Here is a 25,330-nt window from a genome sequence, read left to right on the forward strand (position 1 = left end):
TGCAGACCAGGAAGGTCTGGGGTGCTTCTTCTTTGCAGAGAAGCGGGAGCCAGTCTGGAGGAGCCAAACCAGCGCAGAAGATTTCAGGGTGCGTCGTCACAAAGGCCACTAGCCAGCGGGCAAGCAACCGGACAGACGCGGCAAGCAGGAAAATGCAGAAGGGCCCCACGCAGGACTCGTGGAGTGTGGGGGGCTGATCTTCGGTGCAGATGGTGCTTGGGGTTGGGGCTTCTCAATCCCCGGTGCACAACTTAGAGGGTGCCTCAGAAGCTGCGCTTTAAGTTACTAGCCACTTTTCCCAGGTAGCCGGTCCCACGTCGCTCGTCGCCTCCACGGATCTCAGCTTTGCTGTGGATGTGGATCAGGGTCGGAGAAGTCTGGAAGTCAAGGCTCTGCAGTCGGTTCCTCGTAGAACGTGGGCAAAGCAAAGGGTAGTCTCTTGATGGTGCCTGTTTGCACAGGGTAGCCACTCCTTGGCCACAAGGGAGATTCTTCAGTCTTCTTCTTTCGTCGAATGTCGAAGGTCCAGAGTTTCTGTTCAAGTTTGCAGGTTCAGGATAATCTCAAGTCTTGAGGCCCAACTCCCACTCTTATACTAATCTGGGGGGCTGGGATACCTGCTAGGTCACGCCTTATGGGTGGGACCTGGGAGGGGGTGGTTACACCCACTTCCCTTTGTCCAGTTTCGCGCCAGAGCTGGGGCTGGAGTGCCCCAGCGCCGGTTTGAACTGGACTATGCAAGGAACACCTTGTGTGCCCCAGGCATGTCTCATTCCTTTCAGCCCACCCTGCCCCAATACACTAAAGGCTGTCTGGGGAGGTGCTAGCACCTCCCCAAGCAGGAAACCTATTGTCCAGGCCTCCCTGGCTGGGATCACTCCCAGCTGCAGGAGGTCAGACTTGTGTCGTGGCAGCAGCATCAATTTTGTGATGCTGAGGCTTTGGTCAGAGGCTAACAGTGAAGTATGATTTTAACATGTCTTTCCCTCTAGAAGGGGGGAATAATATCCTCATGTCCAGAAATGGCATTGGGGTATTATTCCACAGTGTTAGACACCTTACACGACATGTTTTGATAAAGCCAAACCATAGTTACCATAACCGTCTAAGATTATAAGGCACTTTAAGAGTATATGGTAGGCTATATCATAGAACAGCTATAAGGACTTAGTTCCGAAAGCTGCAGACAGGCTCAGCTCATGCTAGAGCACCATCTCACATGTTACCAAGCACTCTGCCTCCAGGATTGTTAAGGCCTGCCATAGGAGTGACTGATAGGTACACATGTGTCTATATGTAAGTTAGGTATAGGAATACTACACCTAAGCAAGGGGTGATTACACGACCTTGCCCCAGCTGAGTGATCAGCCAGTTGTGTCAGAATGGAAGGCCAGGCCAGGGGTGGCATAATACATGCTGCAGCCCCTGGGAGGCCTAGGGTACACCTATGCCCTGGGTACCTAGGGTACACTGTACAGGGTCCAATAAGGTGATCCTTACCAATTGGTTATGTACCTAGGGTACATGGAGTCCATTTTAAAGAGAGAGCAGACAGCCTGAGACCCTGAATGGCAGGATCTCAGGCCAACTAAGTCGAAAAACCAGCTAGACACTAGGCAAAAAGTTGGGGGTAACCATAGTCAGATATCCACCTTCCTACAATTACCAGTTGGAGTGCATATACCAGATGAGGACCCTCATCTAGAGTGTTACATGTGTGCGAGCAGTTGCTTGAAGACTCTTGTTCAATTCTTTCCTTAACAGGAAAAGTGCGGGAGCCTGCCGGACTTGGATTGGGAGAGAGATCCAGATCCTAGGAGCACCCCAGGTCTTATCTTCAAACTCACAAAAGGAGTGCGCTTGCCTCTGGTTTAGACTTTTTGCAAGCCCTTCCTACCTGAATTTCTGTTTTCAAACTTGAACAGGGATGCCTCTCTGGGAAGAAGGACCTTGCTTAGCATCATGTGAGTGCTCGAAATTAGAGATTCATAGGTAACATGCGCTGAAAGGGTGAGTCAGTGCAGTTACTTGAAGATCTGAGTTCCTGTGAATCGAATAGTTTGTCGGTGTAGTTTTGCAGCTTGAAGATTTTCTGGATTCACTATGCTGTGCATTATTCCGCGGTCTAGTGGTTGGGTCCGAAATCGTAGTGTTTCTTCTCTTTTTTTTGTGGCCCAGGTGGGTGTCGACGTCCCACTATTTGGTGTCCTCCTGTGAGGTCAGCGTGCTTCCTCTGGAAGCTCCCACCTTTGGGCGCCATCTTCGGATTCTTTTTTTCTTGTCTTGTGCTATTTTTGTTCATCCACTATCAAAGTCTTTCCATTTTTTTTTTACTTTTTTTTTTTTTGATTCCCTTCCTCCGGTCTCATCTTTCTGGAAGAGGTGGGTGGGTTCGCTAGTCAATCCAGAAAGTCTACAAGCTGCAAAACGACACCGACAGGTAAGAAACTACTCGTTTTGCAGCGTGAATCTTTCTGGATTCACTATGCTGTGCATAGTCTTTGTAGCGGTTTGCTAAGTTTGTGGCGGCTGGGTGGAAGATGAGCGTTGGTTGTTGAATATATGTTGAAGCACTTTTTGCCCTACTTGTGCTTCCTTGTTCATCTGTATATCTACGCAGTAGTGCTTAGTGAACGTGTGTACTGAGGCCCATGTTGCTGCCAGGCAAATGTCTTGGATGGGTGCGTTTGCCAGGAAGGCTATTGTTGCTCCCTTTTTTCTGGTAGAGTGGGCTTGTGCCGCTCCTTGTAGTTCTTGGCCTGCCTGCTTGTGGCAGAAGTTTAAGTCTCTGCGATCCATCGTGCGATGGTGCCTTTTGTTACCGGTCTGCCCAAGAAACTGCTAGCGAAAGACACAAAGAATTGCTTTGTTTTCCAACAATCTTTAGTTCTTTCAATGTAGTGCATCACTGCCCTGCTAGCGTCTAGTGTGCAGTGCCCTTTCTGCGCTTGTGGATGGTTTCTGGAAAAAACTTGGTATCTGTATTGTCTGGCTTAAGTGGAACCTTGACACCACCTTTGGCATAAAGTGTGGGTCTGTTCTCATTACCACCCTGTCATTGTGAATTTGAATGTAGGGTTCTTGTAGAGTTAGCGCTTGCAGTTCGCTTACCCTGCGTAGCAAGGAGATTGCTACCAGAAAATCTGTCTTTATGGTGAGCATATGTAGAGGCCTTGTGAATGGGTTCGAAGGGCGCCTTCATAAGTTGCGCGAGAACTACATTGAGGTACCATGCCGGTGGTGGTACCCTTTGGGGGATGGGGCGGGGGGGGGCGGGATTCGTTTGGGCCCTTCCAGTAATCTTTTTACCACCTGGGATGTAAAGAAACTTTTCCCCGTTTCTCCTCTTGTGTAGGCTACTATTGCTGCTAGGTGTACCCTTAGCGAGGCGTAGCTTAGGTTGCTCTTTAGCACGTGTGTTATACATCTTAGCACGGTTGATTCCCTGGTGATTATGGTGAGAAAGTGCCATCTTTCTTACATGGTATGCCCCCACTTTTTGCTGAATTGCGGAATATACTTTGTGTGGGTCCTGGACTCCTGCCAATCAGGTGCCCAGGGCCTATGTTCCTTCCCTAAACACACAAAACCCAAATTGGCAAACCCTGGCCACATGTCAGCCCCTGGTAAATGGTACCCTAGGTACCCAGGGCCTTGTGACCAGGGAAAGCCTCTAAGGGCTGCAGCACTCATTGTGCCACCCTTAGAGGCCCTGTAGCCTCACACACACACACACACACACACACACACACACACAGCCCTTGCAGGCTGGGTGTCTGGGTGCAAGACAAACCAAAGTCGACATGGCACACCTCCCTGTGTGCAATGCCCATCACCTACACAGCCATGGCAGAAATCAGCCATCCCTCTAGCTGGGTGCCCTATGCCAATGGTGTGGGCACAGGAGCAGGAGCCCTGTGGCCTACAGTACCCAGGTTCATTCCTGGGCACTGTAAGTGCAGTGCTGCCATTTAAGAGTACATGGTACTTGGAGCTCGTCAAACACGAACTCCACAGCACCATAATGGCAACACTGAAGACTGAGAAGTTTGGTATCAAACTTCTCAGCACATTAAACCCACACTGATGCCAGTGTGGGATTTAATGTACCAGCCAGCCCAGAGGGCATCTTAGAGATGCCCCCTAAAACCTAACCTACAATCCACATCTGTTCTGAGGCTGCCCAGGCTGCCACACAGCAGACATGTTGCTAGACCCCTGGGTAGGAGAGCCCCTGCTCTCCTGGGCCTGCAACAATGCACATCCTGGGCGAGGTGCTAAATCTCCTCCCCCAGGATGGGCAGGGAGGAAGCTTCAAAGGCTTCCCCCTGCACAAAAATCACAACAGTAACTAAGTCGACTTTAATCACTTGTTTCTAAGAACGGTCACAGGACTGAATCTAGGATCCAGTCCTGGAGTTAGAAAAGTAATCCTGAAAGTAATCTATTGCAAATAACTTAAAACTTCCATTGAGCTCAATGTATTATGTTTGAAATTGTGTTGCCTATTGCAACAACCTGTAACTATTACCTACAAAATTCAATTGCATATTGTAAACGTATTTAACTAAAGCATCTCATTCTGAGAAAGTACATTTTAATTCCAATTGTTGGTTCTAAAATAAAAACAGACATTTTTTATATAAACCATTGGCCTAGAGTTCAGTTCTTGAGTGTGTGAGACCATTTGCTGACTGAGTGTGTACAACAAGTGCTTCACACTGTCCTCCGAGTGGATTATACTGCCTTACTGCTCGACCAAGCTACCACTTTAGAGAGTAAGGTTATAGCCAACTTTAACCTCTGCCAAACCTCTGGCGACTGTGGACTCTGTACACACTGTACCTATTTGGGAAGGAGTAGTTTCTTTTCTGTAACTCCAGTTCTGTAGTAGGGGTATCTCTGTTATAGTCATAATCTAGTGAATAGTCCCGCCCATGTGCGTGGACCCCGGAGCAATAAAAAATAATCTCTAAAAGGTGACAAATCATGCAGACCTGCATACACCTTTAAGAGAGAATTTAATTTAAAGACCGATAATGCAGCCTATACCCACAGGCTACACTGTCCAGTACTTCAACTAGAATTCCACCAACATCCACAAACAGCACTGCCTGTCTAGTTTTTCTCCACATAGGAAAAAACCCTGCCTCTACCAGCAAAAGCCTCTGGAAAGATAGAGAGGAAGGAGTGGACAGACAAGCCCCATAGGCTGCCATTATGTGGCTTAGAACAGGATACTGTGCCTTTAAGAAAACTTTCCAGATTTCCAGAACTTTCCCAGTATCCCAGAATGCCCAGCAGGTCCCATTTACTTTCAGTTCTTTTTGAAGGCGTAGCACGCCAGACCTGTAGCATTCTTCATATGAAAAAATCTCTCTCCACCGGGGAGGAGGGCGGGCGCTTATGACTATAACAGAGATACCCCTACTACAGAACTGGAGTTACAGAAAAGAAACTACTCCTTCTGTAGTAGGGGATCTCTGTGTATAGTCATAATCTAGTGAATAGAATGGCAAGCCCATCCCCACACAACAGCAGCGGTGGAGACCAAACAAGACAAACCCACTACTGTGCGAACAAATTTCGCAGCGAAGCCTGCCCAACCTGAGCATCTGCCCTGGCATCCGAGTCCAGACAGTAATGCGCAGCAAAGGTATGGACCGACTTCCAAGTGGCCGCCTTGCAGATTTCCGCAATAGGAACATTACGCAGCAAAGCAGTCGTGGCAGCTTTGCCCCTGGTGGAATGAGCCTTAGGTTTACCCCCTAAGGTCTTATTAGCCTTTTGATAACACAATTGTATGCAGGACACAATCCACCTAGAAATGGACTGCTTAGAGGTCGCAAGACCAGTCCTGACTGATCCATAATTAACAATTGGTCAGACCTACGAATATCCTTGGTCTTATCCAGATAAAATTGCAACACCCTCCGAACATCCAGGGAATGGAGAGACCTTTCCGCTGGCGAAGAGGGATACTGAAAGAACGTAGGTGAAGTTATGGTGTGGTTGACATGAAAATCAGAGATAACCTTAGGAAGAAATTTAGGGTGAGTACGCATCACAACCTTAGCAGCATGAAATACAGTATAAGGTTCTTGACAACATAATGCCTGAAGTTCACTCACCCTGCGGGCCGATGTAATGGCCACTAGGAACGCCGCCTTCCAGGATAGGTGCTGCAATGAGGCCTTGTGAATGGGTTCAAAAGGCTCCTTCATCAATCTGGACAGCACCACATTCAAGTCCCAGGAAGGCGAGGGAAGTCTGACAGGAGGAAACACTTTCTTCAAGCCTTCCAAAAAATCCTTGACCACAGGGATCTGAAAGAAGGAAGTCTGTGAAGGGCATTTCCTGTAAGCAGTCAAAGCAGCCAGATGAACCTTAATGGAATGGAAATTAAGGCCAGACTGCGCCAGATGTAAAAGGTATGGAAGGATGACATCTTCCTTACATGTTTTCGGATCAAAGTTCTTGGACTGACACCAGATACAGAACCTCTTCCACTTGTAAGCATAGGATGTCCTAGTGGAATGTCGTTTAGACTCCTTCAGTATGTCCATACAATCGTCTGGTAGATTCAGATGGCCATATTGCACTATTTCAGGAGCCATGCCGCCAAACTCAAAGACGAGAGGTTGGGGTGCACCATCCGCCCCCCGAACTTCGTGAGAAGGTCCGGCCTGCACGGCAACCGCATGTGAGGAAGGAGAGACCGGTGAAGAAGGTCCGTGAACCACCACTGCCTGGGCCACTCCGGGGCGATCAGGATCATCCGCGCCCTGGACTGGGACAGCTTGATGAGCACCGCCGGAATCAGGGGAATGGGTGGAAAAGCGTACAGAAAGCTGTTCGACCAATCGATCCATAGCGCATTCCCCAGCGTCCCCTGCTGGTAGTACCTGGATGCGAAGTCTCGGCATTTGCTGTTTTCGGCGGTGGCGAACAGATCTACGTCTGGACTCCCCCACCTTGCGAAGACTTCTCCTAGTACTTCGTCGTTTATGACCCATTCGTGGTTTTCCTGAAGCAGCCTGCTCAAGGCGTCCGCCTGAGCATTCTGCACCCCTGGCAGATGCGTGGCCGTAATCGTCAGTCCTCTGGCCAGCAGCCAGCGCCAGATCGCCTGCGCCTCCTGCGACAGAGTGCGCGATCTCGACCCCCCCTGCTTGTTGAGGTAATACATCGTAGTTGTATTGTCCGTCTGTATCAGCAGCGAGTTGGTCTGGAAGGACGGAAGGAAGGCCTTCAGCGCCAGGAAGACAGATCTGAGTTCCAGGAAATTGATGTGGTATGTCGATTCCAACGCAGACCACTTTCCTTGAATCTGCAAGTCCCCGGAATGCGCTCCCCAGCCCTGGAGAGACGCATCCGTCACGACACTCGTCGTGGGAATGTCCTTGTGGAAGGGAACCCCCTTGAGGAGGTTTTCCGCCGAACACCACCACTTCAGAGACTGAAGAGCATGCAGCGACAATCGTATCTTGTCGTCCCAGGAGCCTGTCCTCTGATCCCACTGATCCTCCAAACACTCCTGCAGTGGTCTCATGTGTAGCCGAGCGTGAGACGTGAGGAAGATACAGGAGGCCATCGATCCCAGCAGCGAAGCTGGACCGGAGTCGTAACCGATTTGGACATGTTGACGTGTAACCCCAGCTTGTGCAAGAGCTCGCACGTCCATCGGAAGTGTTCTTGAGCTTCCGCGAAGGATGATGCCTTCATCAGCCAATCGTCCAGATACGGGTAGACAAACACCTTGTTCCTCCGCAGGTGTGCCGCTACCACCGCCATGCACTTCGAAAAGGTCCTGGGCGCAGACTTTAGCCCGAATGGCAGTACGGTGTATTGATAGTGATTGGCGCCGACTTGGAATCGCAGGAACTTCCTGTGCTATGGGCACATGGAAGTACGCATCCTGTAGATCGATGGCACAGAGCCAGTCTCCCCGTTGCAGCTGAGGGTAAATCTGGTGCAACGATAGCATGCGAAACTTCTCTGCGAATCCATTTGTTTGCCTGTCGCAAATCCAGAATGGGCCTGAACACGTTCTTGTCCTTCTTGCGAACGAGGAAGAACCGAGAGTACAGACCTCTTCCCCTTTGAGACAGAGGTACCTCTTCTACCGCCTTCTTGCTCAACAAGATGTCTGCCTCCGCCTGGAGCTCTCTCAGCTGGAATCGAGAGCTGACCGGCGGAATCGCTGGAGGCGGGCTGATAAACCGAAGACTGTATCCATTGCAAACAATATTCAGCACCCACTTGTCCTGAGTAATTTTTCTCCACTCTGTCGGAAAAAATTGAATGCTTCCCCCCACTGGAGTGGGTAACGGTTGAGGGGGAAGTAACCGCTCAGGGCCGAGACCCGGCCGGGCCCTTGGTTGTGGTAGTAGCCTGCTGGCCTCCTCTACCCCTCTGGCGCTTCTGGAAGGGCTTGCGGAACTGCTTCTGTTGTGGCTGCTGCTGTCCCGAGCCCTGCCCACGCCCTCTGCCCGAAGACCCGAACCTCCTCTGGAACGGGCGCTTCTTTTTCTCGGCCTTCTCCAACCCGACGGCCGTCAGGGTTTCCGCCTCAGCCTTCATGCGGGCCATCTCATCGTCCGCATGCTTCCCGAACAGGGTTTCCCCCCAGAAGGGCAGATTGGCCACTCTTTGCTGCGCCTCTGGCTTGAGGGATGTCAGGCGCAACCACGAATGGCGCCGCTGGTGGACGCCATGACAGTAGGCGTGGGCGGCCAATAAAGATACGTCCGCCGCTGCGCTGATCGTTTGGTTCGACACCAGCATACCTTCGCGCACCATCTCCAAGAAGTCCTCCTTCTTGTCCCGTGGCAGGAGGCCTGCATATTGCTGCAGGGACTCCCACAGGGCCCTGTCGTAACGGCCCAACAAAGCCCCTGCACTCGCCGCCTTCATGGTGGTGGCGGCGGTACCACACACCTTCCTGCCCGCAGAATCCAGCCAGCGGCTTTCTTTGTCGGGTGGAACCGTGGAGGACGGGGTGGTCGCATGTTGTTTTCTTGCCGCCGTCACGATCACCGAATCCGGCTTCGGGTCCACTCTCAAAAATGACGGATCCGACTCCGGGGCCCTATACTTTTTCATGAGCCTGGAAGGAGCGGCCTTCGTCGTCGCGGGAGTGAGGAACAGCTCCAAGGCGGGTTCCACCAGTCCTGGTACAAGAGGCAGTAGGTGGCGAGACAGGCGTTTTTTTATGAAGCGTCTCGAATATCACGGACGTCGTGGGTGTTGGAACCGTCACCGTGATACCCAACTTTGCAGCCCCTCGCAACAGCACCTCTTGGAACGAGACCAAGTCGTCCACCGGAGACACCCTCGTCGGGGAAAGGTCTCTGTCCGAGGAGCGCGTGCGCGACCTGGACCTATACGGCGTCGTCTTGAGTCCGACGAGGACCATCCACGGCTCCGTGATCTTCTCCTCCTGTGAGAGCGGGAGCGCGACCTCTTCGGCTTCGGCCTGTCCGCCGGTCTCGCTGGTCCAGGCAACCGTGGGCGTCATGGCTTCGGGGTCCCCTGCGGCGGAGTCGGGTACCGTGGAAGGGAAACCGACCGCGGGGGAACCGGCGGCGGTCCCACAGGGGTGCGTGGCAGCGACAGAGGCTGGGGCGGCGGAGGCAGCGTCCGCGGCCGAGGTGGCGGAGGTGGCGGTGACGGAGGTGGAGGTGTTGGCGGAGGCGGCGACGGAGGCATCCGAGGAGGCGTATACACCACCGAGTACACCGATCCCGGTGACTCTCCGCCTCGGCGTCGACCTTTGCCTCGGCGGCGACCTCAAGCGTCTCGACGACGATCTCCTTCTCCTCTTCATCGATGGCGAGCTGCGATCCCTCGCCGGCGAATGCCGACGCCGGGTCCCATCTCGACGACGACTGCTGGACGGAGGAGACGACGGCGTCGTCGCCGATGCCGATATAGTCGACGGCGGCCTATTCAGGTCCCTCGATGGCGATCGTCGACTGCGCTTCTCCCCAGAGCCCCGGGGGGACGGCGAACAGACGGTGGTCATACTCCTCGACGTCGACGCCCTCGACGGGGAGTGGGAGCGCTTACTGGTCTTCCTGCCCCTGGGGAGCCCCCCAGAGGCCTCAGTATGGGCCAAATCAGCCCTTCTAGACCCACCTGGTGCCTTCAGTCTTCGCTCCTCCAGAACCTGAAGCCTGATTTTCATTCTGTCCCTCAGGGTCCTGGCTGAGAACGAGTGGCAGATGGTACAGCTTTCAGGCACGTGGGACTGGGGAAGGCAACCTATGCACACCTCGTGTGGATCAGTTTTAGCCTTCTTTCGACCACATTCCGGGCACTTGTCGAACAAGCCAGGCATGTTGACAGTACCAGCTACTAAACACAAGAAAAAGTGACAACAATTGCCAAAATCTCAATTAAACCCTTGAAAAGGGGAGAGCTCAATGCTCCAGGGTCCTGCTAGCAGGAGCCGGAAAAAAGAACTGAAAGTAAATGGGACCTGCTGGGCATTCTGTGATACTGGGGAAAAGTTCTGGAAATCTGGAAAGTTCTTTTAAAGGCACAGTATCCTGTTCTAAGCCACATAATGGCAGCCTATGGGGCTTGTCTGTCCACTCCTTCCTCTCTATCTTTCCAGAGGCTTTTGCTGGTAGAGGCAGGGTTTTTTCCTATGTGGAGAAAAACTAGACAGGCAGTGCTGTTTGTGGATGTTGGTGGAATTCTAGTTGAAGTACTGGACAGTGTAGCCTGTGGGTATAGGCTGCATTATCTGTCTTTAAATTAAATTCTCTCTTAAAGGTGTATGCAGGTCTGCATGATTTGTCACCTTTTAGAGATTATTTTTTATTGCTCCGGATTCCACGCACATGGGCGGGACTATTCACTAGATTATGACTATACACAGAGATCCCCTACTACAGAACAGTATATACAGAGCCACTTTCTCACATAGCTTTTCCTTGAAGCACCATTGGGTGAACCTTTCCATTTTGCTACATAACCCTTCCATGTGGTAGGTCTTCTTGCCTCCCGCAGCACCGCCAGCGTGCTCTCTGGGAGTTTTAGGTGTGTGAACTCTAAGACTTCAGGAGCCAAGCTGCTAGGCTGAGGCTCTCTGGTTCTGGGTGGAGCACTTTTCAGTTTTGCATTGAGAGCAGGTCTCTTCTTTATGGGAACTTGTGTGGTGGACCCTGTGCCATCTCCACTATGTGAGAACCAGGACTGCCTGGCCCCCTGTGGTGCTACCAGTATCAGTGTCATGTTGCTTGTTCTGCATTTGCTGAGCACCTTGTGTATCAGTGGTATCAGGGGAAAAGCGTAGGCAAATGTCTTCGGCCAGCTTATCCATAGGGCATTTCCTTGGGATTGCTGCCCTGGCTGTCTGGATGCGAAGTCTTGGCATTTTGCATTTTGGTGTGTTGCAAACAGATCTATTTGTGGGGTCTCCCACTTCTTGAATAGCTTTTGCGTTTCCTGTGTATTGAGCTCCCACTCGTGGGATGCTGATGTCTGTCTGCTTCCACATTTTCCTTACCTGGTAGATTGATCACCAGGAGGTCTATTTGTAGTGGGATGGCCCACATCCAAATCTCCTGCGCTAGGCAGGATAGCGCCACAGATTGTGTACCTCCTTGCTTGTTGATGTAGAACATGGTTGTGGTGTTGTCGGTTTGCATCAACACTCTCTGCCCGTACAGTTGTCTCTGAAGGCTTTTACGGCAAGGAACACGGTCTTAATTTCCAGGTAGTTGATGTGTCTCATCGCATCAGTTTGTGTCCACAAACCCCTCACTTGGACCTGATTCATGTGTGCTCCCCATCCCATTTGGGATGAGTCTGTTGTGATGGTCACTGTTTGAGTTGGTGGTGTAAATGGTTTCCCCTTTGTTATGTTCTTTGTTCCACCAGGTCATCTCTTCTTGCACTGCATGCATTATAACCAATAGATCCTCCCAACTCCCTGTTGCCTGTGACCATTGCTGCTCTAGCCATTCCTGGAATGGTCTCATGTGGAGTCGGATATTGGAGACTAGGTGAATGCAGGACGCCATCATCCCCATGAGTTTGCTCATTGTCCTCACAGTCTGATGTTGATCCTTCTGGTATTGACGCGTCTCCTTCAGCACTGCGAAGGTTCTCTTCTCGCTGGGAAACACCCTTCCCTGAATGGTGTCGATCTGTGCGCCCAAGAAGATCTTCACCTGTTCTGGTTCTATCGAGGACCTCCCCCAGTGTATCGAACACCCTAGTCCTGTCAGCGTGTGCGTGACTCGCTGAGCATGTAGTTTGCGTTGGTTGTAGGAATTCGCCTTTACCAACCAGTCGTCTAGGTAGGGATATACATGAATTCCCTGTCTTAAGTGCGCCACTACCGCAGCTAGGCATTTTGTGAAGACCCTTGGTGCGGATTTTAGTCCAAAGGCTAGAGCCGTGAACTGGGAGTGCGCTTTGTTGATGGCAAATCTCAGTAGAGGTTTGTGTTTTCGGTTCATGGGAATGTGTAGGTAGGCATCCTTGAGGTCTATAGTGGACATAAAATCCCAGTCACTTGTTTGTGGTATAACTTCTTGTAGGGACGTCATTTTGAATTTGAGTTTTTATGTATTGGTTTAGGAACCGTAGGTCCAGTATGGGTCTTAACGTTTCGTCCACTTTTGGTACGAGGAAGTAGTTGGAATACACTCCCTTGTTTCTTTCCTTGAACGGCACTGTTTCTATTGCCTCCTTGTGGAGGAGTTCTTGTGCTTCCTGCAGGAGGGGCGCGAGCTCTTTTGCTATGCGCGTTTTGTTGGTTGGCCTCCTGTTTGGCGGCTTTTTCCCCAGTTCTATACAGTATCTGAACTGTATGATGTTCAGTATCCATTTGTCTGTTATTTTCTTCCACTCCTGGAAGTGTCTTACTCTGCCTCATACCGGTGTTACATGGTCACTGTTTTCTCCTTTGTGTGTGTCTAATTGTTTTGAGTCTTTTGTTGTGCCGCCCCTGTAGAGATGTGTGGGTGGGAACTTTAGATACAGCGGAGTCACTTTGAGGTGGGCTGCTGCTGCCCACCTCTTCTCGTTTGTCCACATCCGTTTGGTCGCTCCCGAAAGGACTGGCCCCTAGGTTGGTACTGCCAGTTTTGCTGTTGCTGACTTTGCTGTGCCTGGTTGTTACCCTGACGACTTTGCTGGAAGGACTGGTGCGACGTTCCAAGCTGGTTTCCTCCTCTGCCGTTCGGTCTCCTTGAGGGGGTGCCCCTTCTCACCCTTCTGAACTGTAGTGCTCCCATGGACCTGACAGTTATCCTTTTTGAGCTGTGTCCGCTTCTCGTCCACTGGTGTGCCAAACGGTTGATCCCCATTAAAGGCTGTGTTCAGAATATTGTTCTGGACCTCCGGTTTGAAACCTGAAACCTTATCCAGGCATGCCTCCTCTGTCACTCCAATCATCTTAAGCCTGCTGGATGTGTCTGCCGCATCCAGGGACGATTTTAGGCAGGTGTTGGCCATGTTCTTGCCCTTCTCCACCAGGTGTGTTGCCCTCTGCTGGTATTGTTCTGGGAGATGTTTGAGCAGCTGTCCGACCTATTTCCAGTGTTGATTCGCATGTCTGTTTATTAGGGCATTGGAGTTCGCAATGCGCCTGTGAATTGCTGCATTCCTCTCTATTTTCCTCCCCCTTCGTCCTGCTGCTCTGCTGGTTCTGGAGTTTTCGGTGGGGGCAAACTCCTTCTTGACTTCTACAACCGTCGAGGGCTTCGAAGGGATGGTGTATCTGCTCATCCGTTATTCAAAAACGTTTCCTCTGGAGGTGTGAGAAAGTGGCTCTGTATATACTGTTCCCAAATAGGTACAGTGTGTACAGAGTCCACAGTCCCCAGAGGTTTGGCAGAGGCTAAAGTTCGATGTTGTCCTCTTCTCCGCTGGACAGGCCCAAGTCCCGGAGCGACAGGTTGTCCATGGCCTTGCATGGCGTAGTTCGCTCTCCTCAGTCTTTACCTCACGGAGGGTCTTGGGGGTGAATGCCGAGCAGGCGTTGCAATGCTTGTTTTCGTGGTCGATTGGCAGGCAGAGGTTGCAGACCGGGTGCTGGTCCTTTTGCGCGCATGTGTGGTGGCAGTTACGGCAAAATTTGAATGGGGTTTTGTCCATTCCTGCGCTCAGGGGGCCCCATGTGAGCGCATTCTCAGTCGAAGTTCTTTATCTTCCTCTCCTTCGTAGTCCCGGCTCTGTGTTTCTGGTTGCGAGATCAAAACTCCAACTTTGGTGGTTTTCTGCTTGATTTCTTCTCCTCTTTTCTAAAAACTCTGGAACTCCTTGGTGACGATCCAGACCCAACGGCAGAAAAAAGAATCTGAAGATGGCGTCCAAAGGTGGGAGCTTCTGGAGTAAGCACGCTGACGTCACGGGAGGACACCAAATGGTGGGATGTCGACGCCCACCTAGACCACAAAAAAAGAAAAAAAAAAAAGAAAAGAAAAAAAACACCGATTCCGGACACAACCACTAGACCGCGGAATAATGCACAGCATAGTGAATCCAGAAAGATTCAATCCTGCAAAACTTAAACACTCCAGCATGAGGGATGCTTTTTCGATGTAGGGCGATGGTAAAGTATTCTGTACTGAATAGATACCTTTGGCAAATCTAAAAGGAGTTAGAGGATGCCACGGGAAGGTTGCACTGATGTTAGGATGATTTTAAGGGATATTACTGAAGTAACATGCGTCAGTTAGTTTAGATGGTCCAGAGGTAGACATATTGGGCATGTGGCTAGGGCTTTAAGTGGTCAGCATCCTCTCATTCTGTCAATGTTCTTTTAGAAGAAGGTAACGGCCTGGCATTTCTCCTTAGAATATATGATGGGTGGGATTTGAGCAGTGCTCAATTGTTTTGCAGAGTTATCATCCTGAACTGGATTCCACTGATGATTGGGATGTACTAGTTAAGATTGGCTTCTCCAAGAAGATTCCTGCAGGATATGTATACACCATTGTGCACTGCAATTCCAGTTTTAAGTTGATGGTGAAGTCACTGGTGAGAGGAGTTGGCCTAACGGCTAGGGCGCTCGACCTCAGGAACTGGGTTCGAGTCTCGGTAATGACGCTGAACATCCTGCGATTCTGGCCAAATCACTTAATCTCCCCGTACCCAACAAAATATGAATGTGTGTCATTGTTGGAAAATCACTCCCACACTAGAAGGGGTGGTGGTGGTCTTCCGGACACACTGTGGTAGCTTGGCTCGAGTGGTCAGGAATCAGGCTTCGTGCTAAGCATACAACATACCCAAACAATAACCATGCGTGCATCCGTTCCAAAAACGACTCTACACCGTAAAAATTATGAAAATATCTTTCTTTATCTGCTTTTTCCCTTAGTTGCTGATTGGAGAAAATAAATAACAATCACAATATACAAACTTTTTAGAAAGTGCAGGACAAATAAATACTGGCTTAATGATTCAATCAATAGGGGTGATCATAAATACTGAAGGCATAAATAAAAGTGCAATACATACAGGCAATTAAATATTCTGAGGCAATAAATACTGTAACCAATAAATATTGTGCATCAATAAATACTGTGGACCAATAAATACAGTGGAACAATAAATAGGTTAAATACAATAAATACAATGCCCCTAATAAATACTTAAAAGCTGACAGTGACACTCCTGGAATCAGATCACTTTTGATTCCGAAGGGCTGATTTGGCCCAGGCACAGCTTGTGGGGATGTGGAAGGCTTGGGGGTGTCTACTCCCTGGTTTGGACAAGGCTGAGGCCTAAACTGAGGTAGGTCAAGGGGGGAATACCAGAGACCTGGCTCTCTCTCTCCACACAACTTCTCTAGATTAGTCCCAGTTCACCCCTGGCACAGTCAGGTTGGTTCCAGCACCTCCCTAGCCCCTTAGAGCAGTCTCTCAGGTCTCCACAGGGCCTTAGGCGCCCTCTACTCCACTTACTGCCCTTTTTCTGATGTTCCGACGCCGCTGGAGTCGTGTCGACGCCGTGAGGCGGATCCGGTTCGACGTCGGCGGCCTCGGCACAATGTCAGTTCCTGACGACGCCGGCAGGCGGCTTCGGTCTCGATGTCAGCGGCCTTGGTTCGATCTCGACCTCCGATTCGATGGCGTCGGGCAGTCTTTACTCGATGTCGACTTCGGGCGGCTCCGGTCCGATGGCGACCTCGGATTCGATGACGTCGGCCGGCCTTGCCTCGATGTCGACTTCCGGCGGCTCCGAAGTGCGATCCTCACTCCCGACCTCCGGTGCTCCTTTCCTCAGGTTTCCGGCGACTCCGGAGTGCGACCTCCACTCCCGACCTCCGGCACGATTCTCTCAGGTTCCGGCGACTCCGGAGTGCGATCCTCACTCCCGACCTCCGGTACACTTCACCTCGGTCTCCGGCGACTCCGGAGGGCGGACTTCACTCCCCCGTGGACACCGCTCACTCGACCTTGGTTGACTTCCTCCTCGACCTCTGGTACACCTCACGTCCTCCGTCGGCGCCCTCTCACGATCTCTGGCGGCTCTGGGTACGACGTCTGCTTCTCCAGTCAGCGCCGCTTCTCCACCTCAGGCTCCAGGTCTCCAGGCTACTCGACGTCCGGCTCCAGGGAAACCAGTATCCAGGTCAGGATCTTACTGTTCTTGGTTTCTAAGGCCTGTTCCTGCTGTCCAGGTCCTTAAGATGGTTTTTCTGACTTCTTCCCACACAGGGCTCTAGGCTGGGCTCCGTCAGTAGGGACTAGTATCAAGGGTGGGTTTATGGACCCCACTCCAGGCACAAGTTTCCACCCCTGCTGCTTCACTCCTTCCTCCTTCAAGTTTGTGCTGCTCACTCTTCACCAGTCAGGTGCCAACTCTCAGCTCCAACTGCCAACTCTGTCTTAGCTTCCCAACATTCTAAACCGCCTCCAACGGTCACAGGGTTCTGGAATGTTCTGGAAGGTGCTGGTAGGTTCCAGTGGATGCTGGTGATGTCACAGGGGGCCACCATTTTGTGCTCCAGGCCCTCAGACAGAAGTTTCAGGGGTAGCTAAAATGGCTCCCTGAATCTGCAGCAACACGAAAAAGTCTGGTGGTTCCCAAAAAGGAAAAATTCAAACAGGGTTTGAGGCAAAAGTGGGACAAAATAAATAATGATGAGGAGGGACCACCCAAAGGGCTGACAGGTCTAACAGTCCTCATGTAATGTAACTGGTGCTAAGTAAAGCGCTCTGATACCCGATTGGATTCGGGTCAAGTTCGCTCAATATAAAACTCTGCAAAAAGTTGAAAGAGAAAAACTACTGCTTGAGTAGTTTTAATTGTCCACTACAGGATGTAGAATATCAAAAAGGAGGTGGTTGTGTTCGGTGCCAATCCTAATTCCTCGACTGAACCAAATACACAGATGTTGTTCAAAGGGGAAACTTTTTTGGAAGTGGGTAAATGGGCTTGCTGCTTGATCTTCATGATTTTAGGAACAAGAGACCTACTGCACAGTCCCGTTTGTTGTGCTGCCTGGCAGTTTGAAGTTGTAGTAGCTGGTTTGGAATATGGTAATTAGGTGGAGGACCTATGGGGTAGAAGATGCTAGGTAGACAGAGGAGAAAACTGGAGCAGGTTGCAGTGGAGTCTGGGCGGCAGGGGAGGCCCTGATCACAGAGGAGGCCCTCAGAGTAAGGGAGCTAGGCTTCTGACAAATTGGCATAAAGGTAAGAGGTGACATCTGCTAGGTCTGGTGCATGCATGGCTTCAGAGTGCGTGTTAATTAACAGGAATAATAGCGTATTTACGATTCGCTGTGGAAGGAATGAGTTGTTTGGGTTTTGCAAGCATGGGTGTCCCAGTGGTGTACAAATGCAAGATGGTGAGGATGGGGTGTCATGTGTACAGATATGTTGAGTGCGAATAAGCAGACAGCTTTGTTATGTGTAAGGCAGGAGTTACATTTTGGCATTTAGTAAACCCTTTGTAAAGTTGCTGAGAGTTGAAAACTCCCAACATCTGACCTGGCCCGCCCAATAATCAAGTATGTCTGATGTCACCATACCTCTCAGACTCACCGCTGGGGCTTAGATATAGTCTGCGATAGGCACCCAGCACTGCCTCCTTAACTCCTGGATCTTTTGACCACACCAAAGGCAGCATTCTGCGGACGCCAAGCAGAGCCTGCGCCACTCCAAACTGGGAGACTGTCACAAAGAAGTCAATCACTTCCTGCACCACTATAAGGGAAGAGAGGTGACAGATCATACAATTGTTAGGGAAGGAGATTATGGAAAAGCAATACACACAGGGTACTTCGAGAAAACAAAAACAGAAGGATTTTCACGTGTGGAGCGGTTGACCGAGAGTCACTAAAATAGAGGTAGCAAAAGAGTAAGTAGAGGAATTACATTGTATCCATCTCATTGAGCATTTTCAAAGTGTCCTTTGACTTGGTGCCTAGGGGTGTGCGTCCAACATTCAATGGAGGACATTCCAATACAATAAATTCATGAGGGGAATCACATGGCATGTGGATTAACTGAGGACAATATATGCCACCTACCGTAAGAAACATGCAATTTCTTATGGATGAATGGGGCGAAGATCCTTTCACTTAATAGCCAATCAGCATAACTTTGTGGTTCCAATCACAGAAAGAAACAAATTCATACTCTTTCAAGATGAAGGGACACTTAGAAGGCATCTTGCAGTTTTCTATAACAAGCAGTCGGAATACTATAATCTTCACACAAGATTAGCACCTATAACCCCCCCCCCCCCCCCCCCCCCCCACCCCATTCCACAATGCACACTAATGAACTCTGCACGTTGCTGAGGCACAAGTTAGTTTCTGACCCAAGACCAAGCTGTGTAGGGAATAGAACTGAACCCACAATATGCTTGCACCTGCATTTCCCTCCCCAAACCCCAAAACAGAAAAGCAAAAATAAGAGTCCTACCTGACACAGCTGTTTCATACATCATTTTGCTGATTACATTGATAGCCTCTTCAATTTTGAGGGCAAAGCTGTAAGCGTCCTTGAGGTACTGAACTAACATTTCTTGCTTCACTAAATCAGACTGTTCTACTGCAGGAGCAGTAGTGCTTTGCTCCTTGGGAGAATGACAGACATCAGGCTCCTTCTCAGTCGTATCCAGCTTTTCAGACTGTTCTGGCTCACCTGCAGCAGCCTCACCAATACCCCACTGTCCTGCCGAGGAGCAAGATCAAAAGACCAAATAACGCAAGTCAAGAACAGGCAAGAAAGTGATTAAGAGAGCAAGAACTTTACTGTGGGTTTGAAACAATTCAGGAATAAGTTCAGAACATGTTATTTTCCTGTTTCCAGGGCAAGTGCCTGAATCAAGCACAAGCTTTGATTATTGCTAAACGGAAGTTATCAAAACCATTTAAAATGGTTTGCTATTTGAGAATCCAAAAAGGACTCCATGCTTGTGGGAAAGGCGGGGGAGCAGGGTTGGGCAGGACTCCTAGTGAATGGGTTTGACATTAACCTTCAACACAGCAGATTTTCAAGACACCCAATATACTGTGAGTGCACATGGATTAAAATTTCTAGGGATCAACTTTTCACAGTAGTGTCTGGGCACATATCTTTGGAACAAGATGGGAAAGTAATTTAGGACACACAATTAACGCCTGAGAACACCAAGTACTTGCAACTAGTGGCACCTTGAACATTAGATGCTCACTACTCCAGGAAGGAGCCACCAACCCTTCCCTGCTCCATCCTCGCACCACGCCAACGAGAGCAGTTGTTATCTTTTCAACCTCGCTTTGCCCCACCACTCCTTGCTACTGGTGAAGGAAAACAAGGCAGTTGGGACTGGCAGAGTCAATATGTAAATTGCAGGGGGATCAATCTGCACAATATTGTGATATTGCACTTTAGACATTTTACCTAAACTAAGAAATATTATAAATTACAAAAGGTGTATTGTGAATCTTAGTTACAAAGGATAGGCTTGTGAGTGAAGGTAGCGAGAGTGGAGTGACAGTACAGGACATTCTCAACCAGGTAGATAGTCATTTACCTGTAAAAAGTTTACGTAATATTTCAAGGATGCACTGATCTTCAGGTCCATCCTTTCCTGAGAAGGCAGCACTGTCTTTGAAGTGCTCAGTGGCTTCCTGCACAAGCGCAATGGCATGCCTAAGGAAGGAAACTGAGTTTTTACCCTGGGTTCCATCAAATTAGCATAATTTATTTTTGAGTGGCTGGCACTTACTTATAATTGGTCTTCTTCAGAAGACTTAAGATCCGCTCAGCGACCTGCTCAGCGGTCTCGTCCTCACCAATGCGGTCAACCTGCTCCTCCTCCTCTTGTGGTGGCCCCTGTAGGACAGCCTGCAGGCTGGAGCACACTTCTGGAAACATTGCCTCCCATTCTTCCTCAGGAGTAATCACCACAACTGCAAAGGGGAGAAAACATATCTTAAATAAGTTGAAGACCTCAGCTACTAATAAAAGACCATATTGAGGTTTGCTGAGCTAAAGTTAAAAATTCACCGGGGGCTGCAGCTCTCACTTTCTCTCTCAGCTCCCTCAGTTTCAGTGTTTCTTTCTCCAATGGCTCCTTCAGGTCTGCACTACTGAGCTGCAAACAAAGTAGGAATGTAAACTGAGCAGAACACACACACACTACCTACAGAGGTTGCAATGGCTAACACATTGCGACAGTGAAGAACTGAGACATGCATGATGTACTCTTTGGAGAGGTTACCAAGGAATCTGACGCTCAACCAAGTACCATCAACACATGGAACCATTTTGGAATATTCATAAGAGTGCGTGCAATTTTTATTGAATGCAATTAGAAAATGGGAGTGCCAAAAAACAAGCATAATTTAACTCAAAAAGATCAGAGGCCATGCACCCAACAACACAAAATGGATGTGCTGCAGTGCTTCAAATTCACTCAATTGCTGCTGTGTTATTGAATCACACGGCAACAAGGGTGGGCTATGTAGTGTACCACCCCAGCTCTATTTGACTGTAGTACTGAAGTTGTGTAAATGCTCACCATGTGTGTTTTAGCCGATGCTCTGATCTTACCTTGCAGGTGAAGGGATTGTTGGCCAGGAAAGTGGCAAGGAGCTGGATTGCATTCTTACTAACATTCACAGATTTGTCAAAGAGCCGGCCAACCGTTAGAGTTACGACGTCATGAAATCGTGAGAGAGGAAGGGCCTGGAAAGGGAAAGAGTAAGCTTGAGGATAGGGAGCAATGCAATATAAGGCAGGCCAGCAACAGTGGAAGGGCAGTGGCCTGAGAAAGCACACCTCAGGAGAGATAGTAACCAGATTTTTTTTTGTGGGGGGGTGAGAAAGGGTTAAACAAAACAAAAATATGCAACCGGTCTGAAGAAAGGAGGAACTGGAGCTCTATTCACGAGCACCATGCCAATATTATAATATTCCACAAACTAGCTTCATTAAAAAATAAATGCAATGAAAAATGTTTAAAAACAAACAAAACAAATTAGAAGTCCAAATCTCCCGCTGGATCTAGGGAGTGTGAGAAAGTGGCTCTGTATATACTGTTCCCTAATAGGTACAGGGTGTACAGAGTCCACAGTCCCCCAGAGGCTGATAGAGGTCAAAGTTAGGTATGACCTTACTCTCAAAAGTGGTAGCTTGGTCGAGCAGTAAGGCAGTACCAGAGGACAGTGTAAAGCATTTATTGTACACACTCAGTCAGCAAATGGTTTCACACACTCATTAACTGAACTCTAGGCCAATGGTTTATATATATAAAATATATGCTTGTTTTATTTTTAGAACCACAAAGGGGGTAAAAATATACTTTCTCAGAATGAGAGGTTGAATATAAATACTTTTGTCTTAAGCAATAAATTTGTGTAAACAGTCACAGTTGGTTGCAATAAACAATCCTATTTCCTAAACATAACAATGCATTGAGCTCAATGGTAAATTCAGGTTATTTGTAATAAATTACTTTTCAGATTACTTTTGGAATTCCAGGTCTGGCTCCTAGATCCAGCCTTGGGTCAGTATTCAGAATCAAGTGATGAAAGTCGACTTAATAACTGTAATGATTTTTAAATAATATTTAGCTATTTCAAAAGTTAGCACTTAGAAAATATTTCAAAGAAAACATTCAATGGATCTCTATGGCAAGAAATTCAAATTGCAGGTAGAGTACTTTATTGTTACTTTAGTAATCCAGGACTGGGTACCTAGACCCAGGCCTGGGGTCCTTATCAAAAACAGGTAAGTAATTTCGTTTGCAGAAATGGTACGATTTTAAAAGAATATTTCAAATTTGCAAAAATAGACAGAAGAAATTTCACAGAAAAGCAGACAATGGTTTCCTATGGGAGAAAAATGAGTTAGAGGTAAGTATAGTTGAACACTTTTCAGGGTCAGGGCTGGGCACCAAGATCCAGCACTGGGAGTTCGCCTAGGAGCAGGTGAGTAAATTCGTTTTTGTCACTTGGCTGATTTTTGGTGAATATTTGCAGTTTTGAAAAGTTCACACTTAGAAGATTTTTGAAGAAAAAGCCAGTCAATGTTACCCTAGGAGGAAAATGAAGTTAGCGGTTTAAGGGTAAGTACTCGACTGGCAGAGTTGAAATTCCGGGCATGGACTCAGGGGTCCCCCAGTGTCAGGTAGGTACAGTTGGTTCACCCTCAGCGGTTTCAGGACGGCCGGGTGCAGAGAGAGTTAGGCCCAATGTTATCCTATGAGGGATAGGGGGGCCTTGGTTGGTGGCTGCTGTCTGGCAAGCCACGCGGCTGTGGGAGCTGGGCTCCTGGTCACTTACTCAGGGCAAGTGGGGAAGTAGATTAGTGTAGAGAGCGCACTGCCAGGGCCACTCTGGCGGCTGGGTGCAGGGTGCTTTTGAGCCTTCGGGCGCTCAATGGAAATCAATGGGAATGTTCCGGTTTGGAAAAAGGCTGCAGGCTCGGGGACGAGGAGGTTTCAGGTGCCACCACCACTTCGAGAGGTAAGTTGGGTAGTTGTAGGTCAGGTGGGTACCCCGGGATTGGGCACAGGGGGCCGCAGGGCGCCGGGTGCAGGGGTGCCTTTTGACGTCGGGAATCTTACCCTCTGGTTGATCGCGGTTGGGGTGGCACTCGGTTCTGAGGCTGCAGGCTTCCTCCGGGATGTCGAGGGGGGTCCTTGGGTGCCAGACTCGGGGTCACAGTCGCCGTGGGGTCGTCCTCAGGGTCTTGGTCCACTCCGGCACTGGCCAGGCTTGGCTGGTGCAGAGTGTGTTGGGTCCGCGGTTCCGGGCTGCTGCCAGGGGTTAAAAATAGGTTTCTTGAGTAGAGCCTCTACTCATGGGAGTCCCAGGGGCTTAGAGCCAAAAGGTAGCCAGGTCCTCCGGGGTTGGTGAGGTTGCTGGCCACGAGAGATGCTGCGCTGGTGCAGGTTCGAGAGTCGACAGGCCGGTAGGGCTGGGGCCAAAGCAGTTGGTGTCTTCTCTTTTTAGCAGTTGCAGGGCAGGTCCTTGTTCTTCTTGTAGTTTTCTATCTGGAATCTGAGGAAGGAAGGTTCAGGGTGCCCCTAAATACTAGATTTAGGGGCGTTACAGGTAGGTGAAGGCCAGGGACCAATGGGTCCTTGTCCTGGGGTGGGTACACCCCCTATCCTGCCTCTCTCCTGTGGGAGGGGGGCAGTAGCCTAATCCTGATAGGGTAGGGCCTCCCATCTTCAAGATGGCGAGAGCCCGGAGATGTGCTTCACCTCGCCTCCCCCACCTGAGGGGTGGGGTGGGCAGGCTGGCACATCCCCTGTCCTTGTATGGGGTTTCCGGCCAAGCTTCCCGCCAGAGTGGGGGGTTGCAGTGGCCTGGGAAAACTCCAAATGGCGGCCTGCCTTTGAAGCTTCCCTTTGCTCATCCTGGGGGAGGAGATTTCTCACCTCACCCAGGATGTGCATTGTTGCAGGCCCGGGAGAGCAGGGGCTCTCCCACCCAGGGGTCCAGCAACGTGTCTGCTGTGTGGCAGCCTGGGCAGCCTCAGAGCAGACGTGGATTAGAAGTTAGCTGTAAGGGGGCATCTCTAAGATGCCCTCTGGGGTGCTTAGTACATTAACTCCTACACTGGCATCAGTGTGGGTTCTATGTGCTGAGAAGTTTGATACCAAACTTCCCAGGCTTCAGTGTTGCCAATATGGTGTTGTGGAGCTCGTGTTTGACAAGCTCTCAGCACCATGTACTCTTAAATGACAGCACTGCACTTACAGTGCCCAGGAATGGACCTGGGTACTGTAGGGGCCCAGGGCTCCTGCGCCCACACCATAGGCGTAATGCACCCAGCTAGAGGGGTGGCTGACATAGGCTTTGGCAGTGTAGGTGATGGGCATGGTACACAGTGATGTGTGCCATGTCGACTTTGTTTTGTCCTGTACCCAGACACAGCCTGCAAGGGCAGTGTGTGTGTAAGGGTACAGGGCCTCTGAGGGTGGCACAATGAGTGCTGCAGCCCTTAGAGGCCTTCCCTGGACACAAGGCCCTGGGTACCTAGGGTACCATTTACTAGGGGTTGACATGTGGCTAGGGTTTGCCAATTTGGAGTTTGTGTGGTTTAAGGAAGGAACATAGGCCCTGGGCACCTGATTGGCAGGAACCCAGGGTACACTCAATCGAAGTACATTCAGCAATTTAGCAAAAAGTGGGGGTATACCATGCAAGAAAGATGGCACTTTCTCACAGGGAGACAGTGATCAATGCTCAGTCCCATGAGCCTTTTAGATATACCAACCTTCTCCTGCACAACACGAGCAAGAATCTGCAGCACCTTGCTGCGTACAAAGGCGTGGACGTCGTGCATGTGATCCTGCAGCGAGTCTAAAAACTGGTCACGGGTTCGCCTGGCTGCTTCATCCATCTGATCACCACTTAGTACTCGGATAACCATTTCAGCCATTACCGACAGGACAGCGTTGCGCATCATATAACTCTGCAAAGAGTAAAACAGGCACATGTGGGATAGGTAGTAGAGGCAGGCTTGCTCCGCCCCCACCCCAGCCTCTTTCGAATTGTGACAAGCCCAGAAATACAGCAGGAGCCCGATAACAGTTTACCCGTCGCTATAACAAGCTTCATCCAGGTTCTACTCGTCTTTCAGTCACCTCATAAGGCTCATTACATGGATGCTTACAGAACAGTGATATCAACACCAGCAGTCGAATATAAAATATCTTTAGACCTAGAGATGCTCTATCCTTGGATGGAGTACAAAAAAAAAAAAAAATTGCAGATGTTGCATTTCCTAATATGGTTGCAGTTTCTGCTCCACACAGCCCAGAAATAGATACTAGTAGGTTGTAAGTGCTAAGAGATCGTCCCTCACATGTATATAAAGCGACATGTGCACAGATGGAAGCGCTT

General features: G+C 49.7%; 1 protein-coding gene across 3 annotated transcripts in view; it reads right to left on the minus strand.

Annotated features, from left to right (window-relative positions):
- NCAPD2 (non-SMC condensin I complex subunit D2) overlaps nt 1-25,330 on the minus strand; it is an 89,007-nt gene that overhangs the window by 40,479 nt on the left and 23,198 nt on the right. For all 3 annotated transcript variants that reach the window (XM_085619822.1, XM_085619824.1, XM_085619823.1), the window contains 7 exons: nt 24,702-24,899; nt 21,024-21,158; nt 20,478-20,565; nt 20,197-20,380; nt 20,002-20,120; nt 18,906-19,157; nt 18,008-18,182 (listed from right to left, as the gene is read on the minus strand). In XM_085619822.1, coding sequence (XP_085475948.1) covers nt 18,008-18,182; nt 18,906-19,157; nt 20,002-20,120; nt 20,197-20,380; nt 20,478-20,565; nt 21,024-21,158; nt 24,702-24,899 — 1,151 coding nt within the window. The remainder of the gene's footprint in view (nt 1-18,007; nt 18,183-18,905; nt 19,158-20,001; nt 20,121-20,196; nt 20,381-20,477; nt 20,566-21,023; nt 21,159-24,701; nt 24,900-25,330) is intronic.

Source organism: Triturus cristatus, chromosome 7 (assembly GCF_964204655.1).
Source record: "Triturus cristatus chromosome 7, aTriCri1.1, whole genome shotgun sequence".
Taxonomy (NCBI): domain Eukaryota; kingdom Metazoa; phylum Chordata; class Amphibia; order Caudata; family Salamandridae; genus Triturus; species Triturus cristatus.